Source organism: Thalassophryne amazonica, chromosome 18, assembly GCF_902500255.1.
Source record: "Thalassophryne amazonica chromosome 18, fThaAma1.1, whole genome shotgun sequence".
Taxonomy (NCBI): Eukaryota; Metazoa; Chordata; class Actinopteri; order Batrachoidiformes; family Batrachoididae; genus Thalassophryne; species Thalassophryne amazonica.
Window position 1 is genome coordinate 43751037 of NC_047120.1, and position 16561 is coordinate 43767597.

Genomic DNA, 16561 nt, shown 5'->3' on the forward strand with positions numbered 1-16561 from the left:
ACTCTATGTGAAGGAGATGTGTTGCACTGCATGAGGCAAATGTGGTCACACCAGATACTGACTGGTATCCCCCCCCCCCCAATAAAACAAAACTGCACCGTTCAGAGTGGCCTTTTATTGTGGGCAGTCTAAAGCACACCTGTGCACTAATCAGCATCTTGGTATGGCACACCTGTGAGGTGGGATGGATTATCTCAGCAAAGAAGTGCTCACTATCACAGATTTAGACTGGTTTGTGAACAATATTTGAGGGAAATGGTGATATTGTGTATGTGGAAAAAGTTTTAGATCTTTGAGTTCATCTCATACAAAATGGGAGCAAAACCAAAAGTGTTGCGTTTATATTTTTGTTGAGTGTAAAAACCCAAAAAAACGTCCACAGGTCCAAAGAAGACCTGTGTTACATTATACACACATGTAGACACGTAGACCTCAGCGGAAGCAGTAATTGCAGTGAACTGATAGGAGACTTTTTTTTTTCTCTCTCTCTCTCGCCAACCTTCTGTCAGGCTGTTTGGGGCCCGGAGGTCAAGAACCGGGTATGCAATCACAGTCTCACAATCTGTTTTTAATAGTCCTCAGAGAATCTACCACAACCACTGCTGCCTTCTGTCTGTCATGTGCCATCAAAAAATTAGTGGATCAGTCAATCGACAATTTTTCAATCTTTTAGCAGTATTTAATAACTGATTCATAGCAATGTTTTAGAACCCAAAGTCTTCATTGCCTAGATGAGCCTGTTTCCGGACAATGAATACCCGCTGGAACTTATTGATCTAAGTGGTCAGTTCCACAGTAGCTCACTCATGATTACTGAGGCAAGATTGGCCAAATATTGCAATGTTTAATTGAAGCAGTCAATCTGAATTTTCTTCTTTTTCCCCAGACAGAAAAGAACTAACCCACACAAAAAATATATCACACAATAATAAATCCAATCATTAATCACTCTATACTGGAATATAATCTTGATCATCTTTACTTAAAATCTGTTATGTAGGCGAAACTAACCACCTTTTACACCTTATCCAGTGTACAAAAATCAACCATATTTTAACCACTTCATCCCAGTTATATGATCATTCAATATGGAAAGTAGAAAGACAATAGTATTTATTGTCTTTGAGTTATCATCTTAACAAACAAAAGTTTTATTTCATCAACAGATTTCAGAATTCTCCCTCAGAATACTCTATCTTTTACCCTGGACATATACACGTACAAAATTGATTAATGTGCACTTATTTCTCAGTATCTTAACTCCACACTTTAAAATGTTTGAGGAGCCAGCAACTGTGACCTTGACAGTTTTATCTAAAACAATTCACAATAATTGCACACAATCTGTCTACAATCAACAACAGAACAAAAGTAAGGAAAAATTGACAAGTATAATCTGCTAGACAAGAAAGAACTGCAACCTTATATGTACATAAACAAAATTCATGTTGAAAATGAATAACTCATCTTTGCGAGTGTGTCCATTTACACGCAAAGTGTCCATTCTTCCCACACTTCCAACACGCTGACCTTTGCCCTTTCCTGCAAAATGCACTTCTTCCTCACACATCATTATGACTGCTCTGGCAGGTTTAAACATTGCTGTGTTTGGTGCAAAAGCATGGTCTGGTGTATTTTTTATGCCACATCTTTCTTGCCTTTTTGTAAAATCACTGGTGTTCTCTTTTATGGTATCAAATGACTTTGTTGTGGAGTTTAACTAATTTTCCCGAGAAGTTAACTGTCTCTCGCCACATTTTTAAGTGTTCAGGTGATGCTGGATCTTTGGTCTCCATGTACCTAACATCATTTGACTGTGTGTCATGTTTACTGTGAGAACAACTGTTACCCATTTTAGCTGTTTGTGGGGTTATCTCATAGGGAGAGCTAAACGAACAGGTTGTTGTTCTTTTTTCACTGTTTGGTCACCGATCAGTCTGAAAAGTGTCACCTCTTCGACCTCTGAGAGGTGGGTGACCTTGCTTAGGGCTTCTTTTCAGACTCGTAGGTTCACAAACAGGTGTGGTGCGTATAGAGCGTTTACAACTTACATTTACAACTCGTATTTCACAGACAGGGCTTCGTTTCTGCCAGTGGGTTAAAACTGGTGACAGGCCCCCGCGATTCAGTTGTGCACGTTCTTACTCATAAAAGCACACTCACACAAACACATTCACCCCGCTGCGCTTCAGCAGTTATCACGCTTTAGCTCCGCTGTTATCATGCTTCTGCTCCAACCGGTTTTTATATCAGAATTTTACGGCTCATCCACCGAAGGTTTCACCAACCTAACACTGAACAGTTTTTTACGCGCTGTTCCGGACCCGAAAGTGGTCTTTTAGTTGTCTCTTGCTTTATTAATTGCCAATTGTAACCACTGCCGGCTCAATCTGGAGCCAACAGCCACATCAGGTGTCTGACACAGCGGGAAATGCAGCGCAAGCACGCAGCTCGGTAACAGATGGTCTTTAACCGCTGCACCACCTGACTTTTCTCTTTCTCTCTCAGAGAGTAAAATTTAACGCTTTACAGCCAGGCTTTTGCCTCACACCTTACAGTGTTTAAGCCAAGAGACGAACTAGAGCTGCAGCTATCGATTATTTTAGTAATCGAGTATTTTATTGATTATTCTGGCGATTAATCGAGTAATCGGATAAAAAGTACTTTTGCGTTTTTAAACATCAATAGTCCAGGGTTCTCCCTAAGCAATGGCACAATGTCACTGCGCCAAAGTGTTGGCATTTTGCTGAAATGGCGATGGGATGTGGCTTTCTGTTTTGTTTTCTCCAACTTGTAAAATGAACAATTTTTAAGTTTTGTTTTGTTTTGTTTTTATAAAGGTTGATGGACTGGGTCCCTGTGTGTTTTTTTTTTTTTTTTTTTTTCTTATCCCTCTTTTTCTGCAATTCAACAGTTGCATTTCAGCTGGAGGTTGAACATGCAGCCTCACAGTCAGTTTTTTAAAAAGTATTAATTTATTTAAGTTACCGTGTTTGTGAAGTGTTGTGTGTTGCCCAAAAAAGCAAAAATTAAAAAGTCAAACACTCACTGCGAGTCTGAGGTAAACACAGAAGAAAGAGTGGACTTCTGCTGTTTGTCAATGTAGCTGGGGACAGAGCTGTGACTCGCCCGGTCTGACAGCCCCTCACACTGGGCAGAGAGAGACAGCAGCCAGCCGCCGGGTCAGTAGTCCCTCCCGATGTAGAGCAGACCGTGTGTTTTTTAAAAATAGACAAACACACTGCTTTACTTTAAATGCACAGTAAGTCTGTTTCAGATGATCAGCGTGGACCATCTTTCTCTTAAAAGTCTTTATTTTACTCTGTCACGTTGGAAAGCGGTAGCTATCGTTGCTAATTTGATTAGCTGTTATGCTCCAGTCTTCTTCTGTTTTTTTTCCCTGCAGACGTTGCAGCGCCACACACAGGCCTGGCATATGTACTACAACGTTAAACAAAGCTTCAAGGCACAGAATTTGCCTCGAACATTTTTTTGTAATTATTCGAGTTATTCGACTAATCGTTTCAGCCCTAAGACGAACCAAGAAAGACATTACTGGGTTTTTTCCTTGCGGTGGTCCCGGCAACATGCACACACGTGCACGTAAAGAAATTCAGTTCTCACCCGTGATCAGACTTTGCCGCTGAATTCGAATGCCTTAACCCCGGTAAGCGTCGACCTCTTAGGGAGGAGACATGTCCCCTGGAAAAGGGTCTGCAGGAACTGGTTCCAGCGGCCGCGGACTTCCGCGGGCGTTCTCCGTCATGTGCCGACGAGTTGCCGGTCTATTAGCATCCGGCTCGAAGGACCAAGATGTCAGTCGTTCAGAGTTGGACCTGGAAAGAACAACTCAGTTTACACACACAAAAAATGATCATGCAGAAGACACTGAATCAAACGAGGAGCTCCTTCATCAAGAACTGTCGTCTGCTCTGAAGGCCCCGCCCATTTGCTTCTCCTTTTTATTGAATATAGTTACATACAAGCATATAGGAGTGACAGTATCACAAAACAATGGAAAGACACAAAGTCTGGTCTCACGTTGATATGAAAACTGTTATGGTTTTGAGCCCTCAGTCTCCTAGGCTGTCCAGCCCTGAACCACTGTTCCGGTCACACTGCTCTTCCCTCAAGGCTTAACCGTTAATTAAAGATGCACATCTGCGCTTAGCAAAAACATAACTAGCAAAACAGTCTGCACATTGACTAAACCAAAGATCATCTGCTCACTTTCTCGTGTGGCAGTTTTAATGATTACTTGAACAGTGATTGCTTTGACAATGAGTAATTATTTAAAGGAATAATGGTACATGAACTCTCACACATGCATACATGTATATATGAAAAATAGAGAACAGAATCAAAGACATGATCACAGAGAGTACATCAAAGTAAAGACATTAATATTTGATAATATATATTTATAATATAGAGAAAACCCTGTCAGTGTATATAATGTGTATGTATGGACACAGAGTATGTTGCAAGACTTGGATGCTAACCAGTAAACTAAGGTGACAGCTAGATTTCTTTGGAGGATCCTTAGGTACTGCTGGATTGACTTTGTGCAAGAGGATGCTCATGTTTCATTTCTCTGCAGCAGATTGTTATTGTAGTGATGGTGGAATGGGACAATTGTCTGCCTGGGTGGTTGACATCCAGGGCCCAATGCGGCTCTGTAATGTCATGGAAGCAGTGACGCACAGCACCATCGCATGTTTCCAGACTTGACTGTGTGTGTGTGTGTGTGTGTGTGTGTGTGTGTGTGTGTGTGTGTGTGTGTGTGTGTGTGTGTGTGTGTGTGTGTGTGTGTGTGTGTGTGTATATATACACACACAGTATCACTTATGAAAATAATCATTATTTATATAAATTGTGTGTGCACCTGTGGCTTTCACCGCACATTTGAGACTACATCATCAGACCCAGTGTATTTGGGGTACATGTTAGTCTCACAACCCTCTCTTGTGAATTCAAAGGGTGCCAACTGGGATACTACAATATATTGTTTTGTTTTTTTTTAAATGGTGTGGTCATGTTGTTGGAAGTTATTCTTTGAAAGTGGTGGAAATCCTGAATGTGTATTGTTACACAGTTGGAATATGTAAAAGTGCATGATCATTCAAACATTTTTTTGCATCAGCAAGGGCTGAAACTCAGTTTAGTTTTGACAGAAAAGTTTTGACAATCAAATTACTACTAAAACGATGCCTCACGGTACAGATTAAATGTGGCTAAGTGTGGGTGTACTTTTGGTATTTTCTATATGTTGATGGCTGATTCTGATTCTTTATTCCAGGTCAAACTAGCCGAATTCTCCAAAACTCCTGAAGACTTCTTGAGGAAGTATGACGAGCTCAAATCCAAAAATGTGCGCAACCTTGATCCTCTGGTTTATCTCCTCTCCAAGCTCTGTGAGGATAAAGAGGTAATTAGTGATTAATAAGTTGTCAACTATTTGTTGTTGTTTCCTACCACCTGTCAGTCAGATAACTGTATTTCACATTTGTTTCATTAATGTTGAATGGGCGTATTGTAAATGATTGATTTGCATGTAATAGTGACACAATTCCTTAAGATGTTAATGAAAGATAGACACCCAATCATTTGGTTCTGAAAGTTTGTTTTCAAAGACTGTTATGGACAAACAGTGGGACCATGTATGACTGTGAAGTAAATCGAGAAAAACATTTTGTAGAACCTCAGTTCCTAGCTATAACTTATTTTCAGTGTTGTTGTGTTTTTCCCAGACACTTCAGTTTCTGCAACAGAATGCAAAGGAACGGTCGGAATCATCTCCAAACACGACTTCAGCCACCACCAGTAGTTACACTGTACCACAGACCACCACCAAAATGTCCATGCAGGAACTGGATGAGCTGCGAAAGAAACTCGGCAATGTGGCGGCCAGCTCCAGCGCTCCATTGGTTTGCATTTCTTTTAATATTGTAGTACAACAAGGCTGCAGTTTCCTTATGAAACTGTAGGACGAGACATTGCGCACAACCCGCAGTTTTACATGCCAATAACTGCTGGTAATCTCAGCCACATAAAATCCCACTGATGCAAGACTGCCTTGCATCAGTGAGAAGCTAGATGTCTAGCAACTTCCTAGTTTTAAACTCTGATAAGATGGTATACATCGCACTGACAAGTGAGGAACCTTGGGGTAATTTTTGATCCTTTGACCTCCACATTAGAGACATTACGAGGACTGCTTTCTTCCACCTGTTAAATATAGCGAAGATTCATCCCATCCTGTCTATGGCTGATGCTGAGACCCTGATTCATGTGTTTGTCTCTTCTAGATTGGACTACTGCAATGTTCTATTTTCTGGTTTACCGCAGTCCAGCATTAGGGCTCTCCAATTGGTTCAAAATGCTCCTGTCAGACTTTTGACAGGAAGCAGAAAGTTTGACCACATTACACCATTTTGGCATCTCTTCACTGGCTTCCTGTCCCTGTGAGATCAGATTTTAAAGTTCTGCTACTAGCCTATAAAATTGTTCACAGACTGGCACTTCCCTACCTAGCTGACCTAATTAAACCCTATGTACCAGCCCGAGCTTTGGGTTCTCAAGGTTCAGGACTACTTAGTGTCCCTATTGTAAATAAAAAAGTCTTCGGGTCATAGTGCTTTCTCTTATCATGCCCGTGTTCTGTGGAATGATCTCCCTACGTCAATAAAACAGTCAGATTCTGTAGAGACTTTCAAGTCCGGACTTAAGACACACTTATTTTCCCTTTCGTATGCCTAGCATACAGGCATAGTATGTTTCAATGCTTTTTACTCTTTTAATTCATTTTATTAGGAAACAGAGCGTGCCGCTGCCTCAACTTTATCTAAATTCTGGGTCTTTTAGTGAAGCTTAGGGCTAGTGGCCAGCGATCACCTTAGTATTTCTTCTGTTTTTCTTGTTGCTTAATGCTGACAAATTACACTGTATTTGTCTTTCTGATGCTTGATTCAGATTTTTTTTTTCTTTTCTCTCTGAAGTGCAGCTCCATCCAGAGATACCTGTGGTATCTCTTCCAGAAACCATCCTGTGCACCAGCAACATTTCCTGCATGTTCGTTTTGTGAATTGTTTTGTAAGTTGTGTCTGTAGCATGGCCCAAGCAGAGGGTCACCCCTTTGAGTCTGGTCTGCTTGAGGTTTCTTCCTCAGGGAGTTTTTCCTTACCACTGTTGCTCTGGGGGTTGGTAAGGTTAGACCTTACTTGTGTGAAGTGCCTTGAGGCAACCTTGTTGTGATTTGGTGCTGTATAAATGAAAATAAATTGAAATTGGAAAAACCCAGACATTATTTAGTCTCATGATTTCATGATTCTACCAGCTCTTTAGTAGAAACATGACATCAAACTTAGCGAGCTGTTTGGAAAACCTGTGGTGAATGCCTACAGTGTTAAGGTGCTGCTGTTTATATTTTGTCTGTCTCGCTCTGAATTTGCCTGCAGTCTGCTGAAGTCACGCGGAAGATGCTACGAGACAAGCACAACAAGAAGAACCCCACCCAGCCTAACCCTGTGTATCCTAACTGGGTGTATGAACGGCCTGCTCTCATTGGAGACTTCATCACCAGCTCCACTCCTCCAGGAGACCCAGCTGTGGCTGTCGGTATGCTCAAGTTTCAAATTCACATGAATTATATATAATCTGTTCAATGCTATCCAAGTCTTCTGTGTAACCGTTCTGCAACAGTGTGGTTATTGGTGGTATATTTTTAAACACGGTTCACGGCTTGACTGTACTTTCTGTGTTCAGGTACAATGCCCCTGGCTGCTCAAGAACAAGCTTTGGTTGAGGATTTGCTGTTTGTATTGATTGGAGTTGATGGGAGAGATATCACAGCGCAGCCTGTACTGGGGAGGCAGAACCGCTCTTTCATAGTGGATCCAACATTGGACATGTCTGTCAAAGAGCTTGTAAATAGAACATTACCTGTTGCATCATATTACTCCACTATAACTCGGTGAGCACACAGACAAAACAGAATCACTGCTGGTGGATATAATATCTTAATATTAAAAGGATGCTACTTTGTGTGATTATTGTTTGTGTTCAATTTGCCTTAACATGTTAGTCATTTTGAATACTTTAGTTAGTCTTTCTTAGTATAGATACTGTATGTGACAGTAAGAGAATAAGAGTTATTACTTGACTGCTTTGTATCTGTGCTTGCAGTTTTATTGAGGAGAAGTCATCTTTTGAGTATGGGCAGGTGAACCACGCCCTGACGGCAGCGATGAGGACGCTGATGAAGGAGTATCTGATCCTTGTCACTCAGCTAGAGCATCTCCAGCGGCAGGACCTCCTGTCTCTGCAGAAACTCTGGTTCTACATTCAACCCACCATGAGGACCATGGAGATACTGGCGTCTATTGGTAATTAAAATGTTTCATCCTGAACTTTTTATATTTTCTGCAAGATTGTAAAGATGCTTTGTTCCATTGTAAGTGTAATCAGTGTGAAATCTTCAAATGTGAACGATAGTGGATGGCTGGTTTAGCAGTGGGGGAAATGTAATAGCTTAACTTTCAATTTATACCAGGAATGGGAACAAACTAAATCTTCCACCACACCAGTCTACAAGTTTGTTGATTCTCAATAATGCCGCGTTCACACCAGACGCCACGTGAGCGACGGCGGCGAGAGGTTGCCATGTAATCCCTATAGATGGACGTGCTGTGGCGCCACGAAAGTCCAAGCCACGCAATGCGACGCGATGGACGCGAATAAAGCGATTTTGAGCAATTGGCGCGTTTGTGGCACGATATCGTGTTCCATTGCGTCACGTCACCCTCTTCCCCAAGTTGAAAAATCTGACCAGTCAGGGACTGGATATGTAGTGATGTGGAGATTTCTGGAGTTTATACGCGATGTGGACATGTCCTGTCTCCTTTATTTATTTAACACAATTATGACAGCGTTTGAGGGGAGAGGGATGAACTGCAGTAGCAGCCAGTTTTTTTTTGTTTGTTTTGTTTTTGTTTTGTTTTTTTGTTCAGAAGTTCCTCAAACTGGGTCCTGGAGAGGCGTAAGTACCGTTGAAAGGGCCGTCATCCAGACACAGCTCCTGCAGCATTATGATGAATTTGTTGCGTCCGGTGTGAACGCAGCTCAAGCAGTGCGACACACTGGGAGATGGTGGCGTGTCCATCACCAGGCGAGGGATGCAGATTTGTGGCATCCAGTGTGAATGTGGCATTAGACTGATGTTTTTGTATCAGAGAATTGTTTAAGTAGTGCTGTCAAGAAAAAAAAAAGTTTTAGCCTTCTAACCCTTAAGTAGTGTTTGCTCCTGTTAAGCTTTTAATCATTTGGGGCTTTTTTTTTTTTTTTCTTTTTTACTGCGCCTCTACGTCCTGCATCTGTAGAGAAAAAGAGGGAACTCAAATGTTTTTTTTTTTTGTTTTGTTTTGTTTTTTTTTTTGTTTTTTTGCAATAACACAGTTACAGTGAAATAAATCACTAAAGAAGAAAGGTTAGGTTTGATTGTTTTCGCACCAGCTGGCATTGCTAAGCACATGAATGACAGAAGTGCCTAGATGTGCGACTGACAGAATAGTCAGATTAGCTGTGAGAACATGTGTATGCCATACCTTAGAATAAAACAAGTTACCTATATTCACTGGCTGTTTATGTTCCATAGGTGTAAATAAAATAAAAAAAATCACAAAAAAGTGCCCTAAAAATAAAATTCTTACTCTGGAATTTGGCTTCAGATATGCCCAGATTTGCTCTTAGAACCTCCTATTTTAGCACCCTCCGGTGCTCCGGCTTCCTCCCACATCCAAACAATTAAAATTGTCCGTAGGTGTATGTGCAGGTGTGAATGTGTTTGTTTGTCTATATGTGGCCCTGCGACAGACTACCGTCCTGTCCAGGGTGTACCCTGCCTCACGCCCTATGAGTGCTGGGATAGGCTCCAGGCCACCCATGACCCTTAAATGGGTTAAGCAGGTATAGAAAATGGATGGATGGTGGTGTCACATGCTACTTTTTGTCATAGCTAAGGTTTACTTTGAAGAAAATTGTTTTCACAGCATCCTCAGTAGACAAAGGAGAGTGCATGGGAGGGTCAACCCTGAGCCTTCTCCATGACAGAACCTTCAACTACACCGGTGACAGCCAGGCTCAGGAGCTGTGCCTCTATCTCACTAAAGCAGCCAGCGTCCCCTACTTTGAAATACTGGAGAAGTGGATCTACAGGGGCATCATCAAGGATCCGTACAGGTGCCCATGCTGTCCTGTCACAGAAAAGCATCATGTGACAGCTAATTCCATACTAACAATGCATCGGCATGAATCCACAGTGCGCTTTTTTCCTGTATGTGCACAGTGAGTTTATGGTGGAAGAGCATGAGCTGCAGAAAGAGAAGATTCAGGAGGACTACAATGACAAATACTGGGATCAACGATACACCATTGTACAGCATCGGATTCCTTCTTACCTACAGAAAATGGCAGACAAAATACTGAGTACAGGTATGTATAAATAAAGTGAAAAAAGTTGAAGGATTGTACAGTCCCGTTGATAGGAACCGGCGTGTTTCTTCACCTTCTGTGTAATTGCACAGGCAAATACTTGAACGTTGTGCGAGAGTGTGGCCGTGATGTGACCTGTCCTGATGCGAAGGAGGTGTTGTACACGCTGAAAGAGAGGGCCTATGTGGAACAGATCGAGAAAGCCTACAACTATGCCAGCAAAGTCCTCCTGGACTTCCTCATGGAAGAGAAGGAACTGGTTTCACGCCTCAGGTAAAGTCAAAATATTTCAGAAGGGATCAGTGGTGTGTCCAGACTTACACAGTGAAAGATTAGTAATATAAAGGCAGAGGGTGACATACAACACAGGATGTACCCTGAGCTTAAAGTCAAAGATCGTATCAACTTCAAGATGTTTTTACGGCACCCAAAAATACTACACTACTTTGTCAATGGTGGCTTCTTTTTGCAAGGTTTTATGTCCCTTTCCATGATGTAGAAAAGGTGGCTCCTGGAATGGGTTTCATTTGTTACAGTGTACATTTGGATCGGTAAGACGAGATCATCATAAAAACATCATATCTGCATTGGAAGGGTAAACAAGATAAAAAGCACATCACAAGACTAAAGCCCAGTCACATGGCACTAACAAAGGACACCAAAGCCAAAACAAAACAAGAAATCTGGACTTACGTTGACTTTCGGAGACATCATTTAACCATCGTCCAGCTTTGTTCCTGTAGCTGGAGCTTCATCAGAATTTTCAAACTGTTGAAAAATGTGAACGAATCCCGATGACAACCTCAATTCATCCATATTCCGTTTTGCTTTCTGTCTTGACTGTTCCTCATCGTTTGCATAGTTCCTGTACCGTCGGTGTTCCGTTTGGCTCTCGTCCAATTTCGTCCAACCTCTCTCTCTCTCTCAACGTCTCTGGCTGCAACGTGCGTGTATGCACACACATTGTCAAGACAACGCAGCTGCAGCGAGTCTGGACAGTACAGACTCGCTGCAGAAATGATCACACACTGCTGCTTTGTTTTGATTTTGTTTTTAGCGTCAAGGTTGCCGTTCGCTTTGTTTTTCTTTTGTTAGTTTTGTTTTGTTTTTTTTTATGCGCTCTGCACTCACAGGCTTTTTGGTGATGGGAGAAGTTTGTCCACTTTTTCTTGACGATTTGTGACTTTGGGACTTTTTTCCTTTGTTCAGCAAACGCCGTGTGACTGGGCCATAACAGAACATGCAGTGACACAGAAATATAGTATAGTGAAAGAATAGTTGAAGACATCAGTCCAAGTTGCTGAAGCTCTATTTTGCTCTGTGATAGCATAGCTAACTAGCTGCAGTGGTAGCTTTAATGCTAATTCTTATCACACATGTGACCTGTTTCGTAAATGCATTGAGAATGTCTGTGTTTTCTGCTAGGTCAATTAAACACTACTTTTTAATGGACAAAGGTGATTTCTTTGTGCACTTCATGGACCTGACAGAGGAAGAGTTGAAGAAACCAGTGGATGATATTGTTCCTCCCAGGCTAGAAGCACTCCTGGAGCTGGCTCTGAGGATGAGCACAGCCAACACAGACCCCTTTAAAGATGATCTCAAGGTTGGTGGAAGACTATAGGTCACATATGGTGCATCCAGAAAGTATTGACAGTGTTTCACTTTTTCCACATTTTATTATGTGCAGAGCCAGCTCTTGGCATAGGCCATATAGACGGTCGCCTAGGGCTCCATCTGCTAGAAGGGCACCGCTGTAAGCCCTCAAACTAAAAAAAAAATTGTCCCTTTGTCTGGAACAAGTAAATAAATAAAGTGATCGGACAGCACAGATCATTTATAACCTTGCCTGAATGGGACAAGTCCAATTTTTATTATATTTATATTTTTATGATATGACATATTTAAGTGGTGAAATGTTTTTGTGTGTGTGTCACTCATGGTGCTGTCTCGACATCACGTGCACGTTGTAACTGCAGCCTGTAAAAAAACAGCCTTGCAAACCCACAGTGTCATGTTTTCATTTTTTCTTTTTGTTTTTTAAATACACAAAGAAAGCGCTTCATGTTCAGTACACAATAAGTCGATTTAAGATCATCTGTCTTGCTGTTTGAGAGCACAGAGTCTGTCAGAACAGAGAAGTATTTCCTCTGCAACTGCACACACGCTCTGCAGGCCTCAGGTGCAGGGAACCCCAAACCCCTTACAGGTCCACTTTTGAAGACATTTTTTGCACATAATAAATTGAGATATAATTGTGATCATAATCAGATTCTAATACTTTGGGGAAAAAATATAAGAATAAAGTAATTTAGCAAAAAACTCAGGAGCTTCATACACTAAATATGATAAGTATGTAGTGTATTATTTTAAAAATGACTGTATAAATTAAAGATACCGATAGAGAAGAAATCATACAGAGATTTCTTGTAACATCACTATTGATAACGGAGCTGCACAGTGCCATGACAGACCCCTTGTGCTGCAATTATAAGACAGACAGGTAGACAGTTGTAGGCTGGATTTGGATAAGATTTTAGTACTACATTGTAGTTTCATGTTGTCCTGTTTGCATATTCTGCTTCTATAAGGCCTATTGTTCCCAAATACAAGTACAAAGTATTCACTGATCATAGAACCATTTCTATTTATGCTGTTGGAAAAAAAAAAGGAGAAAAAATTTGCTGCCACTGTGACTGACTGAGTTAAACCCGCACTGCAACTTTTGTATTCCATTTTTAGATTATATTGCACTGTTTTGTATTGTTTTTATTATTCATATTGCGGTTGCTGTCAAGACTTTCTAAAATATTTGCACAAAATCTGAACAGGAACTCTGGCTTTACTTATGTTATTTAATCAATTTTTTTGTTTTGTTATTTGTTAATTTAGTGTGTTTGTGTGTTGCTGTGTTTGATCAACAATTAATTTCAATTTTCAATTTATTTTCATTTATATAGCACCAAATCACAACAGAGTTGCCTCAAAGAGCTTCACGCGGGTCAGGTCTAACCGTACCAACCCCCAGAGCAACAGTAGTAAGGAAAAACTCCCTCTGAGGAAGAAACCTCAAGCAGACCAGACTCAAAGGGGTGACCCTCTGCTTGGGCCATGCTACAAACATAAATTACAGAACAGTTCACAGAACAATTCACGGACAAATATACAAGAAATGCTATTGGCGCACAGGACAGGAGGATCGCCAACACAAATACAACTCCCATCTCTGAATGGAGCTGCACCTTAAACAGAGAGAAAAAACAGAATCAGGCATCAGAAAGACAAAAAAATACTGTATAATTTGCCAGCATTAAACAACAAGAAAAACAGAGAAATACTAAGGTGATCGCCGGCCACTAGTCCTAAACTTCACTAAAACCCAGAATTTAGGTAAAGTTGAGGCCGCGGCCTGCTCCAATTGCTAATAAATGAATTAAAAGAGTAAAAAGCGTAAAACTAAACTGTACCAGTATGCTAGCCATATGAAATGGAAAATAAGTGCATCTTAAGTCTGGACTTGAAAGTCTCCACAAAATCTGACTGTTTTATTGACGCAGGGAGATCATTCCACAGAACAGGGGCACGATAAGAGAAAGCTCTGTGACCCGCAGACTTCTTATTCACCTTAGGGACACAAAGTAGTCCTGCACCCTGAGAACGTAAAGCCCAAGCCGGTACGTAAGGTTTTAATTAGGTCAGCTAGGTAGGGAGGTGCCAGTCCATGAATAATTTTATAGGTTAGTAGCAGAACCTTAAAATCTGATCTCACAGGGACAGGAAACCAATGAAGGGATGCTAAAATGGGTGTAATGTGGTCGAACTTTCTGCTTCGTGTCAAAAGTTTGGCTGCAGCATTTTGAACCAATTGGAGACCCCTAATGCTAGACTGCGGTAAACCAGAAAATAGAACATTGCAGTAGTCCAATCTAGAAGAGATAAATGCATGGATCAGGCTCTCAGCATCAGCCATAGACGGGATGGGATCAATCTTCGCTATATTTTGCAGGTGGCAGAAAGCAGTCCTAGTAATATTTCTAATGTGGAGGCCAAAGGACAACGAAGGATCAAAAATTACCCCAAGGTTCCTCACTTTGTCAGTGTGATGTATGACACACGAGCCGAGGCTTAGCGTTAACTGGTCAAATTGATGCCCATGTCTCACTGGACCAAGAACCATCATTTCAGTCTTATCAGAGTTTAAAAGTAGGAAGTTTCTAGACATCCAACTTCTCACTGCTGCAAGGCAATCTTCTAAGGATTTTATGTGAACGAGATTACCAGCAGTTATCGGCATGTATAACTAAGTATCATCTGCATAGCAGTGAAAGGTAATCCCAAAACGCTGCAATATGTGCCCAAGGGGTGCTATATAAAGGGAGAAAAGCAGGGGGCCTAAGACAGACCCCTGTGGAACCCCAAATTTCATGTCACTAAGGTTAGAGGTAGTGTTACTGTACAAAACACAGTGTGAACGACTGGTCAAGTATGACGTCAGCCATGCAAGGGCACTCCCAGTAATCCCAAAATGATTTTCCAGCCTATCAAGTAGAATATGATGATCCACTTTATCAAATGCAGCACTGAGATCTAACAGCAACAGAACTGTAGTGGTGTCCGAATCTATTGTAAGCAGAAGATCATTCACCACTTTAGTGAGAGCCGTCTCTGTGGAATGATATTTTCTAAAAGCAGACTGCAGTGGCTCAAAGAGATTATTCTCAGTAAGATATTCTACGAGCTGCCGTGACACCACTTTTTCCAGAATTTTAGACAAAAATTATAGATTTGATATCGACCGATAGTTTGTCATTACACTAAGGTCAAGATTGGGTTTCTTAAGTAATGGTTTAATCACTGCAGATTTGAAACATTTAGGAACAGATCCAGAAGTTAAAGATTAATAATTTCCAGCACAGTCGGCCCAAGAGTGGGCCACAGGTCCTTAAACAGTTTTGTTGGTATAGGATCAAATAATCAGGTTGTACTTTTTGTTGACATTATGAGTTTTGTCAGCATGCCTAGTGAGATACTGTCAAATTCTGTAAATCTAGGTAATACCTCAGTAGTGGTGCCCACATCAGTAGCAGGGTGTAGTGGCTGGATTAAGGCATGCTGGGATATGTTTAACCTGATGTCTTCTATTTTCTTCCCAAAGTAATCCAGGAAATCTTGTGCTGTAAAAGGAGAGTGAACTACAGGTGGTTGTCCATGCAAAAGTGTTGTCACCATGTTGAACAAGAACTTTGAGTTATGCTTGTTTTTGTTGATCAAGTCAGAGTAGTAAGTCCGCTTTGTAGCCAATAATGCATGCTTATAGTCTAAGAAAGCATCACACCACGCAAGGTGCAATACTTCTAATTTTGAATGAAGCCATTTCCGTTCTAGACCTCTTGCTTTATGCTTGAGGTCACGCAGATAATCATTGAACCAAGGTGACTGTGATTTGGGGGAGCTAAGTTTTAACACAGGTGGTGCAATCATGTCGAGTGTAGTTTTGAGCACCGAGTTTACACTATCCACAAGTCTGTCTACTGACTGGGTATTTGTCAGATGTGAAGCTAAGACATCAGGCAGTCTAGCTTCAAGTTCAGTCTTAGTTGAGGAGTTGATGCATTGCCGTAATGATATATAAGGTTGTTGTTCCACTAAACATGGCAGCAAAACTGTAAACTTAAGTGAGTGATCAGACACCACTGATGTAAGAGGCATGATGTCAATATTCGTGACAGCAATACCACATGTGAGAACCAGATCCAGGGTATTTCCACTAATGTGCGTCGAATTAAACCTTAAAGGTCTGTCATATGGCTGTTGTCCATTACTGTATGAGGTGGTGTGTGTACACGGAGGGCTGTGGGTGGCGCCAAACCATAATCTCGCCTAGGGCACCAAAATGGCTAGAGCTGGCTCTGCATATGTGTAATATGTCTTTTCACTGAAACAGTTTGTTTGAAAAGCAGCACCATTTGCATGGCCAAATACCCACACCAACTTTAGGAGACCAGGCCCACAGAGTCCCAGCGCCACCACTGGATATTCTGTCTCATACATCCCTCTTTGTGACTAATATCCC

At 41.3% G+C, this 16561-nt stretch overlaps 1 protein-coding gene across 1 annotated transcript in view; it reads left to right on the forward strand.

The window, feature by feature from the left end:
- tubgcp2 (tubulin, gamma complex associated protein 2) overlaps positions 1-16561 on the forward strand; it is a 44632-nt gene that overhangs the window by 16537 nt on the left and 11534 nt on the right. Inside the window, exons 3-11 of the mRNA XM_034193932.1 lie at positions 5300-5428; positions 5751-5927; positions 7458-7617; positions 7765-7972; positions 8185-8384; positions 10047-10236; positions 10343-10488; positions 10581-10761; positions 11914-12094. Coding sequence (XP_034049823.1) covers positions 5300-5428; positions 5751-5927; positions 7458-7617; positions 7765-7972; positions 8185-8384; positions 10047-10236; positions 10343-10488; positions 10581-10761; positions 11914-12094 — 1572 coding nt within the window. The remainder of the gene's footprint in view (positions 1-5299; positions 5429-5750; positions 5928-7457; positions 7618-7764; positions 7973-8184; positions 8385-10046; positions 10237-10342; positions 10489-10580; positions 10762-11913; positions 12095-16561) is intronic.